A 20,166-nucleotide genomic window follows, 5' to 3' on the forward strand; every position below is an offset into this window, starting at 1 on the left:
TTATTTTTAAAGGCAACTAATATCTTTTCAAGTGCCCAGAACAAAATCAGTTTGTTTTCTCAATCCATTTCCGTTCGTCATGTTTTTCGGGGAATTACGGAAACTAAAAATAAAAGTGGTTCTTCCCCTAAACATCACAACTTCCTTTAGTTTCTAAAAGAGTTCTTTCTTCCTCCGATAACTTATTTATACTGAAGTTTATCAGAAATACATCAACAATTACTTACATAAAAATAAAACAATCAAGCCCTTATAACAAGTCCTTTATTACTTTAATATACAAACTCATATTTACATCATTTACGTAACAATATTATAAAGTAAGACTACCTACATTATGATCTAGCTTGTACATCGATAATTATAATCATAGGCAAGCTCGTCATGTCGAATCCTGCGCAGAATCTAGCGACATGACTCAGTAACATGTCTTTGTAGGTATTTTATAGAACTAGGTTTAGACAACGCTAACACAAAGCGTGGGAGCGTCCAACTGCTAATTACATCAAATTGTCAAACAGAAATAAACTGACGTGTCAGTGTGTTTTCAAGTAATGAAACAAAAGAGTTTTATGCCCGGTTTAACCACTTCTGGGTAAATATCGGTTAGTGGAACTTAGACAGTTTTTGTAAATTAATTTTCCATTACTTTATCTATCATCCGATCCAAGAGTCTAATCGATACTTATTTATAGAAAAAGATCTTTTGTAAAATTACAATTCGGCAAATTAATGTGCCTTGTTTTTTTTCAACTTAAATACATTTTATCAGCAAAAAAGCCTTTCTTTAACTGGTATGAAACCAAAATACTCGTTTATTCAACGATCTATTATTTAGTTCACTTGCACTTGATTTTCAAGCTGAAAGTTTATTAACAAAACCGTGATCTATAATGTTTATGAGACTTACAAATATTATTTCTAAATCAAAAGTCCTAAATATAAGCTTTTAAATAAATTAAATCAGTCTATCACATACTTTTTTATGGTTCTACGCCGATGCTCGTAAGACGTAAAGCCCCGCTACGCTTAAGGTGCAACAAATTCACAAATTACGGTATTCGACTTTTGATGAAATCACACTAAAATGATTAAATTATTACTAAAAGTAGACTTTAGATAGTATTTATAACCATTAACAAAATGCCCTACGTAGTGAACCCGGATGAAGTCCCGACAAAAAAACAAAGTAAAGATGAAATAATAATTAAAACAATGCTTTAGGGAGGTGTATGTGTTAATACGTTTTTTTTTTGTTTTATTAGTAAATTGTTGGCTATTAATTATAGAGTATATAATGATTAATATTAATTTTATACCTTTCGAGTCTATGAAATTCAAATGAAAAAAATCAGAGCTTAACATTTACCTATTGAATTATTATTGATAACTATATCTCTTTTAAAGATTATAGCATTTAACCAACAAGTATCCGGTTGTATACTTACGCACATACGTTCACACTAGGTGGCGACACTTATTGCATAAGTAAAGTAATATGTAAGGCAGATTTCGTCCTAATAATATGTTTGCGGAAAACAGAATATAATAACAAAGTGCTTGTAATGTTCAAACTAGGATATGTAAGATAAAATACAATAATATTGATTCAATTATGTTTTTAGAAAAATACCCATTGTGATGTAACTTGTGTTATAAACGTTTACTATTTCTTTTTAAGGAATTTCTTGACAGCAAGATAGTATCACCCCATAGATCTTCTATGGTCAAATACCAATATAGGTATTAATATAGAACTAGGCGCCCATAGCCAGTTGCGCTCACCGGTCGGTAAACGATATGTGCGTAAAGCAACCATTGGCGCGGTCATTCCATAGATGGGTGACCGCATAGTGATATTTAAACTGGACGTCTCCATGCTTCGGAGAGCACGTTAAAAATCGGTCCCGGTTGTTGTCTACTAAGATAACAGTCGTTAAGCCACGTCAAAGGCCTCTCGGGCGGCTTGAACAACTTTGACACTAGGTTGACCACTAACCATACGACAAACAAACAACTTAGAACTAGCACACAACACTACAATAGCTTACTAAACAAAACAATTGTATGTACCTATAATACTAAAATATTAGATATCATATCGTACTATAGTATTCTGTTTTCTGAGGGCCTATGTGGTAATATACATTACATAACAGTTAGAACTTTATGTTTATTAGAGGGAAACTATTTTGAAAGGTTATTTGTGTTAAAATATTATATTCAAGGAATGGGCTTACATAGCATTTTTAAAGCTGTTCAAATATTTTTTGTTGTTTTATCGTTGTTTATATAAAAATATACAATTTGGCAAGAGCTCAAACCATTTAGTCACTTGATTCTCGTCTTCACTTGAGTTTCATCAATATTCTTTCAATTAAACTTACATCGTACCATCACCGTATCAGTTGTTCTCATGAAAATAGTCACAAACATTGTCTTCTCATTGAAAACTCTAGGTATAATTTATCCTGTCCTGTAAACTCTCATCCTTCAAAATTACATTTTGTAATATTCCGTAAATGTTCGTTATTGTCCTTAAGTCCATTTATGGGAGAGAATACAAGGCGGGTGGCATCGTTTAAGCATATTATAATTTTTATACCTTGGTTCGAACGAAATCCCGAATCGAAATCTCGTAAGAGAAAAACGTGAGTAGTACACGATCAACCATCAAAAATTCGTTTTAAATGGAATTATAGTATTCCGATTCTCATAATTAATCTTACAGAATCGTAAAATTTCATTCTTAACCCCATAATTTTGCCTTGAATTGTACAAATATACTTAGCTTACGGCTACGGCAGTAAGCGAGTGAGTTGTTCAATATTCTTCATAGTCATAGTAGTCATCATCTTGGCCTCCGTTCTGTAACATGGCAGCTAAAGACAGCTCATCACCGCCATCTGCCGGCTCAGGGTCTAAGTCCTCTTCGTAATCATCCGCTGCATCTGTAAATTGTGGATCAAGAACTTCAATGTTGAATGATAACGATATAAATTTTCCTTAATAATGTTATTTTGGTAATAGCTGTAAAGTAGAACTTTTGATTTTGTTGTGTAGGTTGTTTAAAATTTATTATGAATAGTTCTTAAAATATACACTAGAGGCGCTGATGTACTCCATATGATTTTTTTAGAGACTCATTTCTTTCCGATAATATTTAAGTAAGGCTTTGTTATAAAGTCTTGTCTTATCAGAGACCATAGTGATAATTACTGATCGCAAAATCTGGGAACCTATAATAATAATGAGATCTTTGTCTCCACAAAAAAACGTTTTGTATGTGTTCTTAGTTGTTGACAACAAGTATTCGTTAATTTATTGGGTTTGGTGCTTCGAAGCTAGGACTTCATCTCCATAATTTTATGAAAGAGCATCGTACAGCATACAGCTGCTGCCAAAACACTCCTAGATGTAACTCCAAGCTAGAAAAATTCAAGAGTTATTACCGTTTATCGGTGCAGGTGTCTGTGGAGTAGGCGGCGCGGGTGTGGCGGGGGTACGCGGCGCGGGGGACGCGGCCACGGTCTTCTTCTTGCGTTTGCGAGGAACGGGCGACGCCGGGACTGTCGCCGTGGGTGTCGGTGGTAGGGTGCTGAAAATGTAAGTTATATTATTGCATGAGTGGCACAGAAGAAAAGCGTAAGAGGGCACCCAATGTCATGAAGTTGGAACTAAATCGTGATATAAACGAAAAAGTTGTGCCCTGATATAAAGAGTACGTGTAATAACAGTGTTATTTTAAGATTGATATTTTCTAATGTTTCAGTGACCGCATTGTGAAAAAAACCAGCAAAGAAATTTTACCCTTCTGTCTCCTTTTGTATCATGTAAAAAGCCATGTCAAAGGCCTCTCGGGCGGCTTGAACAACTTTGACACTAGGCTGACCACTAACCATACGATAAACAAAACATGTGAAAAAACATCACAACAGATACCGATGATTCGCTGATTTCGTAAGTTGCTCAAATAACCAAGCAAGATCTCTAGACAATTTATATTATCAAAACAATTAATGATTAAATAATATTAATTTTTATTGGCTAATGATCAAAATTCCACTTACTCAGTCCTAACAACAGTCTCCTTCGGCGTAGCAGGCGCCGGCAGCGGGGTCCCCGGCTGGTCTAAACTCTTCAATATATCATAATTGATCTTAGAACTGATCTTCTTCTCCGCGATCATCTTGCCTATAGCCTCGCCCGCAGTTGAAGCGTTACACGGCACGCGTTTCTTGTACGAGCCGCGGATTTTACGCTTGCGATCCTTATTTTCTTCTTTCTCTTTCGCTCGCATCTCTTCTTTTACTAAAACATTATGACTACAAATAAAGATTTTTTGTGTGACGATGATTTTTAGAAACGGGAAATTATTCTGATCCATGAATAATATGTCGTGAAGTCCGACCATTACTGACCTGTGAGTGGTCAATCTCTTACACAAAACTAAAGGGTTTAAAGTCTAAACCGAAAACGCACGTTTTCAACGTGTGCTTGTGTAAGAAATAATTACAGTATTTGTTACGCAACCTTTACACTATAAATAGTGAGCAGCAGAACAAAATATTAGAAAACATTGTACATCTAGGATTACGTGGAGCATTTCCTACTTATTTACAAAAGCCACAAAACAAAATTTCCGAAGGAAACAAGTAGTGCATAGAACAAAAATTTGGTAATTAACTTACTTTTCTGGTCCCTCAAGTACCCAGCATTTATCTTATTCCACAACAGCGCTTTATGTTTGACCTCATCTTCAGTCATGATGAGCGAGTTGATGTACTCCTCGTCTTTCTGCTCCAAGATCAGCTCTTCAGCGTTGTGGAGGTCTTTGCTAAACTGCTTCGGCTCCGGTTTTAAGAACTTGTCTTTGTCGTCCGAACTTGACTGACCGAGACCGATCACTGCTAAGTCGGGTCCTGTGAACGAAACAAAAATTATAATCAATATGAATGTCAGTGAAAATGTTTTAATTTCTGAATGTTGCTAATGACTGATTTCTCTCCTTAGAAAAAAATATTTAATGGATGATTTTCTTATTTGATTGCTTGATTGAAAGTTCTAAAGAAAATTAGATGTTTTATAAAATTTGCCGTTTTGACAAACACAAATGACGATATTTAATTATACACTCGGATTTATCTATCTATCGACTGGAAATCGAACCTGTGTTATAATAAAATCTTTTAGGGTCCCGACCCATAAGATTAACACACTCTTCCAATAAAATTTATAAACAAAACAAACTATAGTTTAACAAAAAAATCGTACTTACCAAGTCCTTTCTCGGGCTTAAATCTTTCAATCTTAGCAATCTCCTCTTCCTTATGAGTAACATCACTGGCGAGTTCTCCGATAAGGTCCAGAGCATCTTCGGCCGCAAACCTCGACGCCTCTGCATCTTCCGAACTGGTTTCCTCTGTCAAAAGTATATTAATATCATAATATAAGTACATTATTGTGTTATTTATTTTGAAAACTTGTTTCTGCATCGGCTGTTATTGACCTTGTAGTAGGGTGTTGCGAACGGAATTTAGGAGTGAATATTACTCGTTCTTAAGCCTTACACCACTATTTAATGTCCTGATGTTTTTTGCCGTATTTATTACTTAAACTTAGAAAACCGACAGTTATACTCCAGTAGATCTTTATGCAAGGTTTACGACTGGTGGGGGTATACAAAATTCAGACTATCAGAGACTCGCTCACAGCCAAAATCATCGACTCGGGAGCGGTTCGTCACCGCTTCATCTTTCAACTATGTATCATCAACACGTAATGAAGGCGGATTCGAAGCTGCGCTTACGCCTTGTCGACCGCTAGTTGAAAGAAAGTTGGGTTTGAAAAACACAGATTCTTAAATTTAATTATAATCTATATAAATCGTGTATTCCAAAGCTAAGAAGCCGAAGTATAGAAGACCGGGTAACTTTACGCGAACATAATATTTATTAGTATTCCTTTAGTAAGTCTAAAGGTCCTACAAGGGGCATACAGCAATGAATAACCAGTTGGTACACAACTTTGTTTATTACTATTTATATATTTTGACTTACATGCCCTTTTGTACTGACCGCTGTTTGAAAATAAACAGCTGCACCTCAGCCGGTTGTCTAAATCAATGACTCTTTAACTAGATTCATATTAGTGGGTCTAAAAATAAAAGTTGTTTGGAAAATTTCCGATTTAGAAATAAGTTGATTATAAATAACATTATTTTTTAGGGTTCCGTACTTAAATAGTCTTTAATAAAATGGACTTAACCCGTTTATGATAATAATATAGTGCTGGGCAAAGGTCTCCTCCCGGAATAAGGGAGGGGTTAGGATTTGAGTCCACCACGTAGGTCAATTGCGGGTTGGGGACTTTGCATACCTTCAAGAACTGTTCTAAAGAACTCTTAGGCATGGAAGGTTGCATCACGATGAATTCGTTGTCCAAATTTTAATTAATTAGTTTTATTTTTTTCTTGCGATTATATTGCACCTCGTGGTATAAAAGTATTACACCCTCTTTCATAGTTACCTGTACGTAGCAACAAAGCTTGATGAATATGCAATGTTAATAAACGCATTCAAGGTCCGGATATACATTTTTAAACGACTGTTATTGTATACATACATATGTATGGGAGTCTTTGTATAAGAAAAGTATATAATGTGCTGGGTCCGTAGTCATTACACATGCAAAAAAATGTTACCATAATCTGCATATATAATGTAAAGCAACTGCGCAAATAAAGAATAAAACTAATCTGTTTATGTAATACATTAAATCCCACCTTGCCATGAGTTTCTTAAAAACTAATTTTGCTTTATTCATATGCTTACATCTTGTTATACAGGACATGACATGTTAAATATATAAAAAACTAGCTGATCCTCGCAACTTCGGACCAGTAGTTCCTGAGATTAGCGCGTTCAAACTAACAAACAAACAAACTCTTCAGCTTTATAATATTAGTATAGATTTATAAAAAATAAGATAAAAATAACTACAATTAAGTATTTATAGGTATGAAGCTACTTAGTCGTTTGGGATGATCAAAATGGTCCTAACACTGACTACACGTCGCATAAGCATGCCATCAATATCAGTTCAAGGTGACTATATATTGTATTTAAATTTACGTAAATATATTTGCAAGCAACTGTTTTAAAAACGTCAGTTTTTGACCACTAGTTACAACAGTGCGATAATATTTCAATTATAAACGTATTTTTTAACCTTTTGCCACTGTGAATAAAGATTAGTGATTTTTTTTATTTATATTTTTTAATAAAAATGTTTGCTGCGTTTAGTAATTCGTTAGTGATACAATAACAATGTGATTGATAACATTATTTAGGACAGTGGACATGAATAACTAGCTTCTGCTCGTGACTTCGCCCGTGTGAATAGATTTCCCGGGATAAAAAAAGTTGTAAACTATGTGTGTACCAAATTTTACGAAAATCCGTTCAGTAGTTTTTGCGTGGAAGTGTAACAAACATACATCCTCAGAAACTTTCGCATATTTGTAGGACAATACACATTGTACCTAGTGTTTCATAAAATATGTGTACATTTTAGTAATTCTTGTGACCTCTGCGCTTCTTGAAACTCGTGCCAAAAATAATATATTTTCGTTTTAAGTACAGTTGGGCCTTCCGGGGGGTAAGGAATAAGACGTTTGTGTGTTTTATAAAGAGTTAACAAAGTGGGGTGAATTTAAGTGTATTATGTTATTGAGTGAATCGCTGCTGATGGAATGTATCCTGTATGTTCTAGGGTCCATTGCGTAAGTACATTTTTTATAAAACTATTTTTTTTCAAAACTATAGTCCGTTAATTTAGTAGCGAGCCTTGGTATGCACCATTTATCTAGATCATAATAATAATTAAGAAAAATAATGTTCTTCATCAATTGTAAATATTCTTGTGTAAATAATAAAATAATAATATGAACAAATAAGTCAGTGTATTCCCTAAATAAAGTCGCTGAATCAAACAGGCCACCTTCACCTGTAAAAGACTACAGGTCACTGATGTTCGAAATTCAGCATTTTGTATATTACCGCTAGCTGTGAATTTTGCACACAAGGCTCTTTACTAAGTTGTTAGACTATAGAATATTTGCGCGATTTCGTCGAACCATTTTTAATGTAAAAATAATCCAGGTGGCATTACGTATAAAGAATTTTTAAATTTCAGTGCCTTTCAAAACCCATTCAGTCAGAAATGGGGTTGGTTTGAGATTCACGTAAATATAGTTGCGTAAAATAGTAACAATTATTATCATCGAACTATATGAACAAACTGTTACAAAAAATATTTTCTATATTTCTAGTCTTACGTCTTTTCTTTTTATAGACTCATTTTTGTAAAGTAGTTGATTGTCTAGAAAATATGAGTAACGTATATTTTTAGTGGAATATTTTACGCATGATGTTAAAAATAAACAGTCTAATTCTAGAATTTTGAATTATAATAAACCGGTTACCAAATATAAGGTAAACAAAAACTAGTTTTCTACTTAATTTACAAACATAATGATTAAAGCACTTGCAGATGGTTAATTACTATTATACAATACTTACATAACAATTAATTATTTAATTATGTATTTTACTCTACCTTGCCCATTTGTAAGACAAACATTATTGTCTTAAAATAATATTTCTGAATTTATTTAATAAACATTTGCTATGACGTAAGAATAAGTACACAATAAATATTAAATATCTTTTAGGCAACTCATACAGCCATCTAATTCATTTCATTTCATGGTAGGTATATGGGCTATAGTAAGCAGACGACATATAAATATACTTAGATACCTACAATTCTATATAACTACGTACCTACTTATTAGACAAATATACAACCTTTCGCTAAAGCATGAGGCTGGTTGTATATTTATGTATATAGTTATTTGTGTGAACCTACTTGTGCTCTATATACAGACATGTCCTGGGCGGGATTCGAACCCACCACACGCGGCTCTACCTCGAAAGGCTAAGTTTAAAAGCTATACAAAATACCTATTCACGAGTCCATTAAAATTTACTAAATGATAATAAATAATGGTAAATTTATATAATCTATTCTATTAATTAACTATGTATGAGACAAATAGATCAACTTAATGTCATTTGTAAATCACTTCAATGACAAACGAATGTATTCAAAAATAGTAATAAATTAATGTATAATCAGTCAGCAATTTGGAGATAATTCACGGTGCATCGAGTGAACTACTATGATTTATGGAACAACAACAAATAATACCAATAGACGTACTTATATTATAAAGCTGAAGAGTTTGTTTGTTTGTTTGTTTGAACACGCTAATCTCAGGAACTACTGGTCCGATTTGAAAAATTCTTTCAGTGTTAGATAGTCCATATATCCAGTATATTTCATCACACTACGACCAATAGGAGCGGAATAGCAACGAAAAATGTTATAAAAACGGGGAAAATGTTGACCCATTCTCTCTTATGTGACGCAAGCGAAGTTGCGCGTGTCAGCTAGTTTCTGGTATGTGGCAAACCTATAACCAAATATCGGGCAAGTAAAGGCTACTATTGAGATAAAATAAATTTCCAAAACCCAAAAATATTAACTGACTCGGTATACGAATACTATACGATATGTAATCGTATATACTATGGCTCGGATCACAGAGGCAGTTAGGAGGCTATATTTACTAAGTATTCAAAACCCCTATCGTGACGGTAACGTTTATTGGTAATTTGCTTTACAATAAGCATGAAGAATGTTTTATTAGTGGGTAACTTAACCATGGGTAAAGGGTACTTCGCTAACCAAAAAAAAAAGAATGTACGAATGCATTGAAAACATTATTAGGCAAAATATAATTGGACCAAGTACCTACAACTTATAGGTATTAAAAATGGCTATCAAAAAAGAGCAAGCTTTGACTCTCTTGCCGTTTCTTCTCAAGAGCAACCAGCATTTCCGAACTATTAAAATACCTATATGACTGTTTCAAAACTTTGTAAGAAGTTTATGAAATAAAGGATATATTGAATATGAATTATGGCAATTAATGTTCTTGAGAATCTATATCTTAATCAAGCATCGATATCTAAAATGGGGATCGCCCAGCATGTGGCCAATTAGTATCGAGGTGGCGATTTTCAAAAAGTTTTACATAAATCAGGCAATCATTATAAATAATTATAATAAAGTTGTAATTACACACATACATACATACATATATTATCATGCCTTTTTCCCATAGAGGTAGGCAGACACCAAAGAACGCCACTTGGTACGATAAAATAGTAATTAACTAATTAATTATTGATTTATTATAAATGGCTTAATTTAATAATAATTTTATGCTGTTTAATATTAAAATGTATACGGCCTATGGCTCCGGCTCACATACATTTGAATAATGGTATACGGGTTACCATAACATGACGTGATAATTATTTTTTACAGATAGTTTAAAGTAGTTTAATTATTTCGCTTTTTATTAAACCCAACATTTTATGCGTTTCATACATACATAAAATCACGCCTTTTTCTCGGGGGACCTAAAAACGTTCAATAGACAAAAACATTAACCCCTTTCTTTATTTTGAAAAAGATAGATACATATTTATATCAGACTAGAAACAATTATTATTGAAAATCAAAATCGTTGGCTCGACCAGGTTTGTACGAAAAAAACGGCAGTACGAGGAAAACTACCTAACTACCTACCTACCCTACCCTACTCTACTCTAAGTTATGTATTAATTTATCAATTAATTATTAAAGCATTTTCGCAGTCAATAAATATTGAAATCTTACTTCCGGTACTTAAGTACCGGTTTTGTTATTTGATTATCATATTTGTATATCATTCAAATAGTTTTATAACAGAATACTTTAGCTTTGCACGCATATTAAATGCGTGCACGTATACATTCAATAAAGATGCGTGCGCGTGAAAATACATTTTTTATTTTATTATTACATTCAAACGAATACTGAAACTAATTTATTTCTTCGAGTTGGATCGTTAACGTCCGGTGAAGAGACGTCGCACGTTGTAATAATAGGGTAGATGACTATCACTAGATGACAGTCAAATCTACTTCTCTTTATGAAATGTCAAAAATACATTTTAGTATAGGAATACGAAATAGTGACGTCACACAGTTTCGTATTTTCCTTGGTATCAAATGAGTGCCTAATAAAATGTTTCAGTCTTTAACAATTTCAACACTATTTACCAGCAAAATTACATAGTCTGGGCATTTTATATGTACCTTTACGAAAACAAGTTTAATATTAAACGCTTGTAAATGAGTAATCACAGGGCCCTACTGTTGTGCACTGGTATTCTCTCAGAATGAGCAAGGGAGGCCCTTATTCCACCGCGCTGATCAAATGTGGATTGAAAACATTGCACTCCCATAAGAATACTTAAAAAAAATCTCAGGTTTTCTCACAACGTTTTTATACATTTAAAGTTTGTCAATTAATTCTAATACACGCAATAACTTTAAAAGCATGTGTGCATTTGTGTGTAACGTGGGTCGTGCATCCTCGACCACTTGCTTAGAAGTCGAAAATTTAAACTAAACGTTTAGCATTTTAATACTTACATAATTTAATTATTTACTATTCGCCCAATTAAAATATAACTACATACATACTAAAGTTTTTAATAAGACAAGCATATTCAACATAATAAAAAGCGAAATATCAAATACAAAAAGGTTATAAATAGTCTTAACTAGTATTACATAACGCGTGATGACGTCACTAGTACATAAACAATGAACTACGATTATTGTGACAGGTTAGTTACCAGTATTTAATTGCTCAATACTGCGTGGAATATCATTAGATAATAATAAGTAAGCCAGTTAATTACTGGTTATAAATATTGAGTATCTTCCATGGAACTATAGAGAACAATGCAATAGGTAATCTATTATACTTTGGACTTATAAATGCGGCTTTTCCGCCACAGATGGAACTGCTGTAATGGTTATGTTATATCATAATAATTGATGGTTAGTTATAGCTTTTATTTTATTTTATGTACTACTACTAGAGTAGTCTTAGCTCAATGCGTTGTGTTTTTTGTGAACGGTCACCCATCTAAAACTTAACTTTAACCACGTTACTAACCAATAAGAAAAGTTTTTTTTGTGCCACTTGGTTAGAGCATAGCTGTGGCAACAGATAGAATAGCAGATTCTATCTATATTAGAAACGTCTGTCAGTCTTTTTTATACGCTCGTAGGGCTAAATATCTAAACCGATTTTGGTGAAACTAGGGAACTTGACTGTCTCCGTGGCGCAGTTAGGTCGCCACGCCGAAAACCATTGCGTCGGGAGGTCGTGATTTCAATTCCCACACGGAGCAATTATTTATTCTTTCCACAAATTATTGTTTCGGGTCTGGTTGTGCTTTGTGTCCGTTGTTTCTATGTTTTTAAAAGTCCCCGCGACACAAGAGCAATAAAATTCTTAATGCGGGAGTAGTCTTTGAAAAAAAAACTTTGGTGTGCAGCGTGTGTCAGTCTGTAGTTTAGTAATTTGTGTGAATCATAACTCATAACATATTATAGTGAATTTCTGAACAATATTAGTAGAGAATTTAATACTATACCAATGCCTAAGCAAGATGTGGATGTTCCGATGACAGCGGCAACTTTTCTCCGCTTGTTGCTATCTCTCTCTAACTGTGCTTCTATCTCCCTCTGTAGTTCTGTTAACTCCTTCTCACCATCTTCTTCGTCCATCAACTGAAATCATATTATAAGTTGTTTAAATATATGGCTTACTTATTTGTTATGATCATTTTTTTTATCTTTGCCCTTCGCTTGGCGCCATCGATAAAAATGTGATTTTATGTACATATGTGTGTAGAATTTTTATCACATAGCTTCACGCCTGTTATACCAGACACTAGACAGTCTTTGTACTGGTGTATCAAAATCCACCATTATATTACCACTCATAATGTCGATCCTACGTCATAAAAATTAGAAAACTTAGAAGCACTTTTACCTGGGAATCGAACCCGAGACCTGACGCTCCGCAGTTACGATATACAACTGTTAAACGCGCAGAGAAGAGTCATTAAAACAAAAACCATTTCCTGATATCACCTACGTAAGAATTTATGTCCAATCGAGTGAATACGGAAGGACCGCAACCGGCTTTTGCGAATCTATACTTAATGTAGGAAAAGAAACCGACGGTCACTGCTGAAATATTTGACAACGTTGACCTCGAACGTTTTTATAGTATGGAGTACAATAACCTAGCGACCTTTGTTTATTACTTGTGTTTAAAACGGTACCTTAATTAAATTAACTTTTGAAGTATTTTGGTGTATAATTTGATAATAATGATGGACTATTAGTTAATTTACCGTTTTCCTGGTATATACCAAACTTCCTGCGTGTCAGTTTGTTCAAAATAAACTACTAAACACATGAAAATGTGTATTTTCAAAATAGAAGGACTGATTTATGTGAAAACTTTTACGTCTAATATGACATTATAAAAGGTTTTTGTATATTTATGCTGCACATCTATTTTTCTGTCATTTAACCCATCACTGTCCCACTGCTGGGCAAGGGTCTACGTAAAACATTTACCTTGAAAACAATCTTAAGTAATATGTTATGTTAAGTGCGGTACCTTTTAACGAGCATTATTGCCAGTTCAGTCATGGTCTTGCCTTACCTTCTGTAATCGTTCTTTATCCCTCTTCCTGGCTGCTCTGAAGGCCGGTGGATCCTGTTCTTCCTCAAGATCCACCGTCATGAACTCCTCCACAGTCAGCGCACTCGATGGAGTGTCGCCGAACTCGAGGAGACGTTTGCGTAGTGTTGATTCATGGACCTTTACTATTCGGACTACATCGGCTGGTGTACGGTTGAATTCGTGTAGGCGGGCTGCTATGAGCAGGGCTGGAATTTAAATAAGAAACATTCGTTAAATCTTTCTACGTTTAGTTTTCTTGATATGTTTAAAGGATAAACCTTCGATTTTTTTTTTGTATTCGGTGATGACAGGCGAAGCAAAAGACAATAAAACAATAAAAAAACAGTACCACCAACTCAGTGGCCAAAGGCTTAATTTTCATGTATGAGATTATAAAATAAATAGGAAATTCTGAGAGTATGAATATCACTTCACCCTAGCCCTACCAGGTTGATAACACACGGGATGTTTTAGAACGCCTTCGTACCTTTTCGTGATACTACAAAAGTAGTTTCGAAATAATAATATAACAAAATATGTGTAAGTATTCGTATTAAATGCAAATTAGGTCATTAACGGGACAATGTCAATGTCGTATTTATAAACAAATTATCATAACATTTAGCACAATACATGCAGACGAGTCCATACATTAAATAGAAGGAAATGGACATTAATTCAACGACAAATCGTTTCCGTATACATCACTATGTGAGGAAGTAAAAATAGCGACAGTTTGACGACTTATAAGTAGTTTTGTCAGAATGGTTTCTTTAATTTATTGAAAATTTGGAAGTATAATCGTGAGAAATATGTTTATAAGGAACGTAGGTATGTAATTATAGAGAGTACATACATGGCCATTACTTGTATTGTAAGATTGTTTGAGAATTTAACAGATAGGTAACGTGAGATGATCGTCCCGTTTGTTGCCAGATTCCAAGTCCGTTGACTAATATACAAAACTTAATGTTTTATACTACACGAGCATAAATATACAAAATCCAAAAATAACGACAACTTAAACTTTATTTTAATAGGTAACCTAAGACAAACTCTGAGAAACTGCATTCGCACAAATATTATTTTTCAATTGGACTAGCGAAACAAACTACTAAAGATTATTTTTCTACTTTGGTGGTCAAGTGTGCAGAGACTGATTGAATAAATAATTACAGGGTACTCAATTTATTACCGCAAAATAATAAGACCTTGCCTTGTAATTCGTAACTTTGCAGTAATTGCAAATTAATACACAAGTAACTGCCTAGTTAAAGGTCTTCGAGTAAAATTAAAGTATTAAACATCAGTGTTAGTAGCAGCTCCTTAGATCATCAATGATTTATACCTAACAGAAATATTGTTAAAACCCTTTAACGATAAAAAAAGTGGCCAGGACTTTCCTGCCAGCTCTTCTCATTGGCCCTACCTTCCGCACTGGTGGTAAATTTACTTTTCGTATCACTGACTAGGTATCATACGTGTCAGCATTTGACCTAAATTAATAAATTATTTGATTTTGATTTTAACCAGACGGAAAGATACCTTATTAAAAAATCGATAGAAATAAATCGTGATTTTGGGCCTACGCTAGTATTATATGGCCTTCAAAACTCAAAATGTACATCGCGTGAAATCGCGTCCCACGTCGCAACCTACAAAACCGATTATGTAAATAACCCGGCAGTGGACACCTTAATCATATTTTCGAAAAATATTTTATGTGATTGATATTAAGTTGATTTTATTGCACAAATCAGCAAAGCTTGTTTGTTGATTTTGAAACATAAATCTTGCAATCTAGTTCTATTAATATGTAAATAGACGGATATATTGTTTCATTAATAAATTAACAAAATGCAGCAGAAAATAAGATATGTACAAGATATAATATCCTAATTTTACAAAACCAAAGGCCTTGAAACTAGTTTATCAACGTCATTTACTACGGGCCAAGATACCGTAGGCACCAATGGGTTCAATGGAGCTAAAGGCTTGGCTTATACACCCAAAAGAAAGTTCGTAATTCATTATCATCACACGGCACATCAATCAAGCTTCACGTATTTCTAATTTCAGGCCTCAAATATTTTAAATTCACAGTTCCAAATGCGTCCCCCCAAGCAGCAAATCCTGTATCTGCTACGACCTCATATAAATACAATAATATAATTAAAACAAGAAAGTAGAACTTAGCTGACTGAAAATAGAAATAAAGAAGTAATGTAAGGTAGGAATAAAGAAGTAGGTTAGCTCACCAGCTCCACAAATGCCTGAAGGTCTTCGTCCGGAGTGTATGGAGTCTCTCTTCATACGCTGCACCATGCGAAGTGCCGTCATGCTGACCTCGTGTTCCTTGTCTCCGAACTGCAGCTGAGATGAGAACCGCAGGATGTAAAGACATGGATCTGTAAGGAGCAGATAGAAAATTATTATTTTTACATCTCGATTGAGAGATCGTGAGCTAAAATTGCTGGTCCTGTCTTATAAAAACATGTCTTAATCGAAGAAAAATGGCATCGGTATTATTTTCTACTTATTTAATGTCCTACCAATACGCTTCGACATACAGAAATAGCATTAATAGGTAGGTTTTATACAAAAAAGGTGACCCACACTCAATACAGTTAAAAAAAAAAATCCAGACACTTTTTTAAAGTAAGTAGTCTATGTTGTGAGTTAATTCACTATCGTTAATTTCATCGAAAGCGGTTCAGTGGCATTAATAAATAACTGAGGTATTCTTTTAAATCCTTCGATGCTACTCGATCTTACGTAAATATTAGTAAACAATACATAAAACAAGAATACACACATGATCATCTAACAGTTTATGATACAGATATATGTCTGATACATATATGTACATACATAGGTGTATTACATGCATTTATCGCAATGTCGTAACTACAATCTAGTCTATTAATAAAACCGTGTGATCACGTTCATAGTTTTTATTAATCCAACATTACTATGTATTACACAATAACTAGGTAAGTAGTTAGGTATTGTTCTCGATGTATTTCTAGCAAAACCGTGGCGGGATTTCGAAAGGTATTCAATAGTATCTAACAGAATTTGGTAGTGAAAGAGGAAGTGGAATTATCGTCATTCATGGATATTTAAGAAGTGTATAGGTAATTAGGGACTCTTTAAGGACTTAGGACACTATAAGGATTTGCCGAGCGCTTAACCCCTCCTTCGATTGGGAGGAGAACCTTATGCCTAGCAGTGGGTCAGTAATGCAAACATCGCGGATTAATGCCAGTTACTTATTTTACTGACATTGCTAAACTTCTGTTTTGTATGGTAACAAACAAACGCGTAAATTTTCAAATAATAACTGCAAATTACTTCTTCAGATTAAGTCGACATAAATGCAATTATTATTCAACAAAGTGACAGTTATTCAAGTCACACGAAAGTCCAAAACAAATATACACTCAAAAACACAAGGGCACCCAGCTTAAAAACTAACAGTGACTGGCTGCCAAACCTTCAAAATACAAAAATAACAATGACAACAACAAATTTTAAGAAACACACTGAGACTGGTTATTTAACTCAACTTTCAAACAACAAAAATTACAAACCCTTAAATCCAAAAAAAAATACGAAAATTCTGCTTAAATATTCCTTTAAGTTGTATATTTCAAACAATGACACAAACAAATGTAAGCATAAATGTGTTAAACAATACACAAGTAGTAAAACCGTAGGTGTTTGCATTCCATAAAACATAACAAGGATATCCGGATCCATGTCAATAAATGGTTTCCTTCCTTACTGAGGTTAAGCAGCTAACTTTGGCCAACAAACGTTATAAATAACTTCAATGTTTTACGTAACGTTCTACTATAAGTGCAATTCACCTCGGTGTCAGTTATATTAGGCTAAATATAAACTTGTTTACCTAGATATGAAATAAATTTTGGTGTTTTTGATAATATCCTTTAGTATGTTCCGTTTTATTATGCTTGGACGAAGTACACAACAAGAGACGAAACAGCTGAGTCGCTTACAACTAATATGTGGTGCAGGCTGAAATAATCTTTCATTAGAATACATACTGCACAGAAGTACAATATTACGTTCATTATGAGAAGAAATAATTCTATTAAAATATATGATAATATTCTCCTAAAAACAAGCTCCAGTACTGCATGAATTTGTATGACAAACGTGATAGGATTGCTGTAGATTTCAATACATCTTCCTCAGAAGATGAAACGTGTTTTTTACCGCTTGCGCAGTCACATCTGCCTTGCACCGTCATCGATGATTCACAATGTTATCAACGATCAATAAATTAAATATTCGCAAAAGATATTTGCACAGCTAATTCACCGGCAATCAGAATTGCGCACGAGCAAATATATCCTAATATTTCAGAATCTAGACGTCAAAATATTTTAATAAGATGGGGAAATAACCGCTGGAACAAGAAAGCCATTTTTTATAAATGTTTATAATGTAGATGACAAAATCGTTGTTGGGTAATAAGAAATGTTATTGGTAAAGTATTGGTTTGTTTAAAGTATCATTATGCAAAATGTCGGTAATAACAGGCATACACTGTTGCGCCGTAACGTAATAGATCTTGCAGAAAATGTCGAGCAAAATCATTTGCACTACTTTTAAAACGTTCCTGGATTCATTTATAGGCCAAGAAAAGCATAATTTTGTAGATGTTTCTCTTAGTAAATTTAAAATCTGTGGAGTTTAGGATCATTCTATAATCATATGTCAGTAGTAAAACCTACGATTTCTTATCACATATAACGTTCGCGAGAACAATCACCTTTTTGGGACACAGCTTGATTCGCTTATGACATAATAAAGTTGAGGTGGCTTTTTGGGACAATCATTCGGAACTGATGATAATTCTTTGAATGCCAAACAGTTGCGAATAATAAAATAAATACCAGTTTTCTTCTATCACAATACCACACAGAGATAGAGCAGTCAGTATGTTTATCACATAGCAATGCAATCCGCCGCATTAAGAACAGATTTGCATATGAATCATTCGATTAAAGAGCTAGGGCGCATACAGGAAGGATAGTGCGTGTTATGTCTTATCGACCGACTGTTAGAGGACACTAATATTAACGTTTGAAGAACAAAGAAACGAGTTATAACAATCGAAGGAAATTAATTAGGGCCTTTGTTTCTCGCAATTAGAGGTAGATGCAAATGAATTGAAAAGTCGATTTATTTTTCCTTATCTTAAAGCCTTGATAATACCAAGTATTCGATGAAGCATCTTTTAGAAAAAGTGACCCTGCGATGACTGAATACAATATTTTTTTACGATACTGATTTTGATAAGAGTCTTCTGCGAATTAAACAAACATTTGAAAAGGTCGTAGGACTTCAATCTAAGTTGAATTTGTTATTCAAGCAATCAAGAACTTTAAAGATACAGTGTGGAATAAATTGCTATCTAATATGTACAGTGCTCATTCTAAAGATATATTTAAAAAATCACAATTTTGCGATATCCAAGCAATCTGTATACGTAGCAGTTTCATACATCGACTAATTATTTCGTGACAATTGCTTCATAAACATGAAAATGTATGCATTTGTAACGAAACTGATTTAAAATGCGGGTACTTGAGCTTGCTTTACGAAACATCGTCAAATCGGGTCAATCGTAATGTCGTTTTAATATGTACAATTGTTTTTTACTTAATTTCAATTTGTATTTGTGGAATCAAGGTCTTTGAATGGACCTTTGAGAGTTGCTAAGTACCTTGTACAATAAAAATCTGTAGAACAAAACCTGTTATTACAAAATGAGTTAAAATCAAAAACGACTCTTGTCACAGAAGGCCGAGATATTTCTGTTCGCACTTATTCTACAACTGTCAAATTAAATTAATTATTCAATATACACTTCCTATTTGTTGCAAAATGACGTAGCAACAAAAAATATACAGATTTGATTTCATACAAGTTTAGTAAACAGTTTCATACTATTGTATATTATTATCATATTTATCTTATTGAGCGATCTTTTCCTTATTGTTTAACATATTCTAGTAAATAAGAGAAAAGAACACAAACGACTATTTTATTGCAACTGTTGCTATATTGTGGGACTTAAACAGATTTTAATTGCACTTTGTACTTAGTTACAGATCTGTAAGACAAAAACAATGCTCAGCTTGGTTTGAGCGGAACCTCTCCATACTTCGGAAGTCATTAAAATTCGGGCCCATTGCCCAACTTTCGACATAAACCATACACACACGGAAGAAGGAAAAATATCTCGATTCAAATGATGAAACGCATGTACTTGTATCTCAAAAGGCCTAATAATGCCTAGTCATAAGGAAATAATCCACGGCCCATAAGCTCGCGAAACTCACGAACCGGCAAATGTTATAACAGTGAGCTACACAGATTGTTTGATCACCTTCACCT

The 20,166-nt window shown here is 33.8% G+C and overlaps 2 protein-coding genes across 2 annotated transcripts in view; one reads left to right on the top strand and one right to left on the bottom strand.

The window, feature by feature from the left end:
* Window positions 1-254: 254 nt before the first annotated feature.
* The window catches only part of Brf (Brf RNA polymerase III subunit), a 39,642-nt gene continuing 19,730 nt past the window's right edge, over window positions 255-20,166 (bottom strand). Inside the window, exons 5-12 of the mRNA XM_076126533.1 lie at window positions 15,993-16,142; window positions 13,714-13,940; window positions 12,629-12,764; window positions 5,279-5,422; window positions 4,692-4,922; window positions 4,071-4,311; window positions 3,453-3,598; window positions 255-2,951 (exon numbers count right to left, since the gene is read on the bottom strand). Of these exons, the coding sequence (XP_075982648.1) occupies window positions 2,824-2,951; window positions 3,453-3,598; window positions 4,071-4,311; window positions 4,692-4,922; window positions 5,279-5,422; window positions 12,629-12,764; window positions 13,714-13,940; window positions 15,993-16,142 (1,403 nt within the window). The 3' untranslated portion in view covers window positions 255-2,823. The remainder of the gene's footprint in view (window positions 2,952-3,452; window positions 3,599-4,070; window positions 4,312-4,691; window positions 4,923-5,278; window positions 5,423-12,628; window positions 12,765-13,713; window positions 13,941-15,992; window positions 16,143-20,166) is intronic.
* lute (BTB/POZ domain containing protein 3 lute) overlaps window positions 7,710-20,166 on the top strand; it is a 29,996-nt gene continuing 17,539 nt past the window's right edge. Inside the window, exon 1 of the mRNA XM_076126535.1 lies at window positions 7,710-7,783. Within this exon, the coding sequence (XP_075982650.1) occupies window positions 7,725-7,783 (59 nt within the window). The 5' untranslated portion in view covers window positions 7,710-7,724. The remainder of the gene's footprint in view (window positions 7,784-20,166) is intronic.

This window comes from Anticarsia gemmatalis, chromosome 19 (assembly GCF_050436995.1).
Source record: "Anticarsia gemmatalis isolate Benzon Research Colony breed Stoneville strain chromosome 19, ilAntGemm2 primary, whole genome shotgun sequence".
In the NCBI taxonomy this organism is placed as follows: Eukaryota; Metazoa; Arthropoda; class Insecta; order Lepidoptera; family Erebidae; genus Anticarsia; species Anticarsia gemmatalis.